Source organism: Condylura cristata, unplaced genomic scaffold, assembly GCF_000260355.1.
Source record: "Condylura cristata isolate star-nosed mole 26May11 unplaced genomic scaffold, ConCri1.0 scaffold00013, whole genome shotgun sequence".
Classification (NCBI taxonomy): Eukaryota; Metazoa; Chordata; class Mammalia; order Eulipotyphla; family Talpidae; genus Condylura; species Condylura cristata.
Genome location: NW_004567114.1, coordinates 19,002,597 through 19,008,926, shown reverse-complemented (window position 1 = coordinate 19,008,926; position 6,330 = coordinate 19,002,597). Strand labels below are relative to the sequence as shown.

The following is a 6,330-nucleotide window of genomic DNA, read 5'->3' as shown; positions in this document are numbered from 1 at the left end:
GAGTGAGAATTCAACTCAGGGACCATTATAGAAACCAAGAAAACTGAAGCAGCTGGAAACAGTTCACTGTGTTCTATAGAACACAGAATGTGGGTTATCACAGTCATCAAGATGTATCATTGCAGATGTGGGGGAGAATGCATGTCTTAACAGTATTTGTAATTCTGAGGGTGGGCTAAGATTCTATAAAAAAAAAAAAAAAAAAAAAACTCTCAACCTTAGGAGCCCATAGCCCTCATTTAGCCCCAAAAGGAAATTTACTTACTCTTTGTGTTCCAATCGAATGATGTCTCCATGTCTTACAAACTCCACTGGAAATGAAGGATCTAAGGGATCTGCCGAGAAGAAACAAGCACTGATACCTGAAGTCACTGACTCATTAGGTTCGTATTACTGTCGCCTGCTGGTAAGGGTCGCAGTACCATGTGGTATGTGCCAGAGGTACTAACAGAGCACTGTGACAGCAGACCTCTCCTGCCCCGCCTGCTGCTCCCCTCAGCAGTGTATTTCAGTGAATCCGCCTATTCTGCTCCCCACTCTGTCTCTGGTGAATCCTCTCATCCCTGCACCTCTGGTCTACACCCCAGTTCTTCTATGAATAAAAACAAAAACAGCCTGTGAGATCAAAGAGACAGGGTCCCTAACTATCTCAAGAGGGTGAAAGAAGAGTATCCCGGAGATGATGCCTGAAAGACTCTTAAAGGAGGAGGAAATTTTGTCAGATGAACGAGTAAGGGTACAGAGATAGGAAAAGAAAAAACTCATGTGATCAGTGGTGAATGTGGTAAGTGTGGGAACAGAGAGGTGAATCCAGGGGGCCAGCCTGTGTATGTCAGGCTAGGAAACGTGGCCCTTTATCTGACAAGCATTGAAGCCCCCACTGGATGATTTAAGCTGGAAAGCTAAATACCAAGATTTTCCTCTTAGCAGTACAAAATCAGTGTCCTAAAACCGAATCCATGTAAATGACCATTGCCTGCCTCTCTTTCAGATCAAATTTTAAACCCCACAAAATTTGTTAGTATTGTCTGGCAATAGAGGAGAATAAAATGGTGAAAGAGAATACTTCATCAGAAATCAAGACTGAGCAGTGTCTGGAAAGGCGCTGACAGTGGGAAAGGGTCTGGCAGCAATCACAGCCACACAGAGGATCCTTGACATTTAGTCTCCAGCGGTGACACATTAACACTCGAGGTCAGGAGAGACTAATCCGCCAGCACAAATCACTGGCTCTCACGAGAATCAGAACTCGGCTGTAGATATACCCACTCCTATTCTGCCTTTCAAGTTCTCTTAAAAAGATTAATCACCAAGATCACAAATCAAATACATCAACTGGGAAGGAAGTTTTATTTCATAGAGACTTGAGGGGAAGGATGTTTATGGCATAAGAACACAGAGACCTCAGGATGCACAGTTCCCAACCCCAAAGCGCTTGCAAGATCTCTACCGTCACGTAAATCCTGAGTTGCTTGAGTGAAATGCAACCACCCTTACACAGAAGTCACCAAAGAATAAACCTCCAGCGATGCTCAGAGCTGTGCCCTCCAGATTTCAGAAGTCAAGCTGGCCTTCCTTCACCTGCCCACACTGTGGCAGCCCACCTGCGCTTGGCCTGCTGGGCCCACAAAGCCAACACCCCAATTCCAGTACTGTAGGTGCAGAAAGATCCGTGGAGCGGTGTCATTACCCATCACCGCGTAGACTGCCAAGGCAGTGGCTATGCACGCCACACTTCTAAGCTAGTCCCCCAGCACCCAGAGGAGGTGCAGAAGGAACAAAGAAGGCAAATTTAGATAGTAGCCGCCCACTTCCCCCACAAAGGCTGTGGTGCCGCAGCCCCAAGACAGGCTGAGCCAGGTGGTACTTGCTGAGGAGTCAGAGAATAACTGTGGCGCAGACAATCAGTGAGCTCTTCTCAGCTGCAGCAGAAGGCAGAGCCAGGTCATCTGACCAATGGAAGGAAGATCCACGTAGGCCTTTGTCATCAAGCCCTGAGAGCCCGACAGGTGTGCTGCAGAGCAGCTTTGCCCAAGCCAGTCACAGGGTGTCCATCAGCACGCATGAGGAAAGTCCCAAACACCAACCAAACAAGCCCAGCACAGAACTGGTGGGTCTCAGATGCCCAGCTGACTGGCATGGCCCAGGGTTATGCAGTGGGCAGCAGCACTGGAGCAGAGCCCAGGAACTTGAGCTGCACCATATGCTGGGGTGCGTGCGCTGAATAAAATGTGATAGCAGCCACGCTGTGCCTGCAGTCGGGACTCTTCAGCAGCCCCGAGCAGCATGTCAAGAGAACCATTTCTGGATTAAGTCTGAGCCTTGGCTTGGCTCACTGGCCTCAAAATGCCAGCTCCAAGAATGAGATCTCATCTGCTTCGTTCACTGCTTATCCTTAGGCTGACAATAATGCTTGGGACATAGTAGGTGCTCAATAAGTAATTGGTGAAAGGCTAGCTGAGACCACTAGACATGTTGCTACAGAATATGCAGAGAGGTCCAGTTCAGTACTTTCTTTCAGAGGAAAGATAATCACTAAGGAGGACTCAAAGGAATAACACAAGAAGCATCAATTCCCTACATTACCTGCATTTGTGTTTTGTTTCTTGATAATCCACAGGTTGTTATCGTCCTTGTGCAAATAGGTGGTGACCTGAATAGGGTAGGGGAAGGAAAAAGGAGTGGGAGAGAGAAGACCACCACTGTCAGCAAGGCTGGCTACAGGACAATCAGCAGCAAACCAGGGTGGCTTAATATCTTTCAGAACCCCCAGCCACCAACCTGAGGGGCCATGTCACCCAATGGGGTTCAGAAATAGCATGAGTGAGCAGGATTCTGTATTTTCTCCTGCATTTAGAGTTCTTACCCATAAGTGCACTTTTGATTTGTCTGTTTGTGTCTTTCAACTTCATATTTAAAGTTCCAGCCTCCAGGAGAAGGAACCATTACAGCTTGTGTAACAAGAAACCGTTACAGCTTGTGTAACAGTCTCCAGCACACAGAGGATTTGGTGCTTTCCACAAAGTAAGACCATGACTCAAACTTCCTAAATGAAAAACTCGCATCATTATGTTTTCTAGAATGTGGCCAAATGAAACTAACAAGTTCCATAAATATCTCACCAGAGAGGCCTAAAGTTTTAACCCATTGTCATTTTGTGCACTGATTAAAAAGTAGCTTGGGCACGTATATACGTGCAGCCCCATAATGCTGCAACTAAACTAACGGCTAAAACCCAGAAACAGCATAAATGTCCAATAATGGGGGACACTTAACAGGATGGTATGGCCACAGGCCAGCATGCTCTATGACACATGTTTTCTAGGAGTTTTTGGCGGCCGAGGGCAAGGCCAGTAACAAGCTGACCCTCTGTCACCAGGCTCAGTTCTGAGCACGGGGCCACTCGCATCTCAGTTTACACCACTGTTCTGTCCTGCAGTTCTAGTCACTTGTTACTGACAAGGAGACTGAGTGATTTACACAAGGCCACACAGCTGGCGAACCGGAGACCGACTGAAACCAAGGCAGCTACTCCGGTGCTCCCAGGCTAGAGACGCCACACAACTATGCCGACATCTAACTAAGTACAGAGCCCACGTCCAGGTGTATACCACACAGTCAGAGCTGGCTCCCGAGACAAGCACCAGATCTAAAATAAACAAAGGAAACTTTCACCTCTGCAGACCTGCGTCTGCTTCCATTTCTGATCACAGAGCCACAGCAGTAGCACTGGCCCTTGGCCTCCACAGGGACGTGGGCACGGCTCCTCCCTGACACCCATCCGTTACTGAGCCTTGATGTGTGACCCATGCAGTGTTTCCTGGGACAGTCCCCACCTCCACCCCAGGGATCTGTGCTGACTCTCACCATCTCTTGTCACCATTATCGCCTCCAAGCTGGTTCCTGCCTCCAGGAGAGCTGCCCTCCTTTCAGCCCATCATACTCTTGCTAGAGGTATCTTTCAACTAACTGTCACCCCTTAACAACTTTCAATGCCACCCCAGTGTTTATGGAACAAAATCAAATTCATCCAGCTCCTCCCGCTGGGCTCTGTCCCATATGGCCGCACCAAGCCTCCTGACGCAGGCCGGGACACAGTGTAGCTCACTCTTTCAGCTACTATGCAGGGCGAACGCTCCAGTGCGCATTTAACATGTCTTACCACACACTTCTAATCATCACAGCCTAAGACGGAAAGAGGGACTATTTGTTTCTCCCAATTTAAAGATGAGGATAGTGAAGCACAGAACGGCTAAGGAATCTGTTCAAAGTCATACCCCAGCAGGACCAGGATTCAAACCCAGGTGATCCAGTCTGGTTCTCCGTACGGGTCAATAACCACTGTGCTTCCCTCATCGACTCCTTTGCCAGGCCCTGTGCTGGGCACGTGACCCTCGCAGGAGCTAGAAATCACGGGCAAAGAGGCGGGAGGAAGAAAGTGCTCCCAGCTCTGTGTGAGAGGGTTCACACAGCAGCTTGCAGAGGGTGTCAAGAAAGTCACTCCTCTGAGAGGAACTCATGCAGGCATAGGAGGCCGCAGTGGCCAAAGCAACCACACAGATAAAAGAAGATGGAGTGAGTGGGAGGAGAGCGAAGGGTGCAGGAGGGAGCACGGCACGAAAGGGGAACAGTGCAGGCGAAGGACAGGAGTCAAGGAAGAATGGCAGCGTCAGCCTGGCAAATAGGCTGGTGCTGGCGCAATTCATGTGCAATAAAAGCTCACTGACCTGCTGCTGGCGGGCACCGATGCCCTCCGGGTAGAGGTGACCGTGGGAGTGGAGATAGCCAATGGCCATCCGTAGATTCTTCACTGTGATCACAGAGCCGTAGGCCAAGTCTGGGAGAAGGAAGAGTGTGTGAGCTGCCAGAGCCACAGGACTCAGCAGCCCTAACAACCACACTGGGCCCAGGACTGCCTAAAGCAAGACACAGCTGCCCCCTCACTCCTGTGGGGGCAGCCCAAAAGGGAGTTCACTATGGGGGCTCACTTGTGCCCCATCTCCCCCTCCGCGTAACTTCAAGAAGTTGGGTACTAACAGCGTCGTTATCAAAGAACATTTTATAAGTGCCAAAGATGAGAAGCAACTTGCCCTGCTGTCAAGCGAAGAAGGAAGCGGCATTTTATGTCTTCAGTCAGAATGTTCTCTTGAATATAATAATAGACTGTGAAGATGAACTTTTCACTATAGACCCTTTCCTCCCTTTAAATCTAGTGCCGTTAAAGTAACTTGTACAATGGTGTTTTGGGGTGATGTCTTTTTTTCTTTCACTCTGAATTTAAAAGACCACAACAGAGTACAGAGCTTGCCCGAGCGCGTCCCCTCTTCTTGCGGCCTGGCTTCTGGGCGGCCCTCTGTCTTACACTGTCCCAACTGTCAGTCCCCACATTCTGACTGCCGCGCCACACCGCTCCCCACCCACTGAAGCAGGCCTCACCCCGCCAGGCTGACCAGCTCCTGTCCTCTACTGCTCATTCACTTGGTCAACAGAATCTGCGACTACCCAAGCCTGCAGGCCGAAGCGCCTAGCTCTGGAGAAGCTGACTTTATGCGGACACACTCAGGTCAGCGGCCAAGAGCTCTGACAAAGGCGGAGTGACGCGTGGAAGCCCAGTGCAGGGCAATGCGCTCGCGTCCCAGGAACGAGAAGAGGGTGCCCGAGGGAGGGGAGCCTTCTAACTGAGTGAGGCCAAGTGAGGCCTTCTAGCAATGAGTAGCGCTCTGCTCATCTCACAGCTCTACTTTTCCAAGTCCTTTCCCAGGCCAACGTATGCAGCCCCACCTGCTGCCGGCCACCGTGACTTCTTAAAATGCTTTCTGCCCCCTTCTCCCCTCTCCCCTTCCTGGGCTACCCCGCCCCCATCTTCTTCCCCAACTCCCCTTCCTCCTGCTTTCTGTAGTGGCCTGACCTCAGTCCTGTCCTCTCCTTCGTCCTACAGCTTCCTTACAGGTCACAGCCTCCGCCACAGCATCAACTGTCACCCCAAGTCTGCTGGTGCCGCGGCACGCAAGTCCCCAGGTGACTCAAAGTCAGCATCTCCAAGTGGAACCCGCCCTTCCAACCAGCTTTTCCTCCTGCGTACCTGTTTCTCACCCCTTCCCATCTGGGCAGGCCCTCTGCGTTCTAGGCACTGTGTGAGACGCCGAGAGACTAACAGACGTGCACAGCCCTTGCCTCCAGGAAAACCCTTGGGCTCAATCTGGTGACATCTTCCTTTCTCCCTGTCCATGTTCAGTCTCCTTGCTACGTGCCCCTTTGCCTTAGCCGCTGGCCACAGTCACCCTTCCCAGCTCTGCCACAGCTCCAGAGGGTACCCCCAGTTTCCACTCC

General features: G+C 50.6%; 1 protein-coding gene across 2 annotated transcripts in view; it reads right to left on the bottom strand.

Annotated features, from left to right (window-relative positions):
• Nucleotides 1–6,330, bottom strand: part of POMT2 (protein-O-mannosyltransferase 2) — a 48,032-nt gene that overhangs the window by 18,503 nt on the left and 23,199 nt on the right. For both annotated transcript variants that reach the window (XM_012724615.1, XM_004681666.2), the window contains exons 9-11: nt 4,728–4,837; nt 2,587–2,653; nt 266–335 (exon numbers count right to left, since the gene is read on the bottom strand). In XM_012724615.1, coding sequence (XP_012580069.1) covers nt 266–335; nt 2,587–2,653; nt 4,728–4,837 — 247 coding nt within the window. The remainder of the gene's footprint in view (nt 1–265; nt 336–2,586; nt 2,654–4,727; nt 4,838–6,330) is intronic.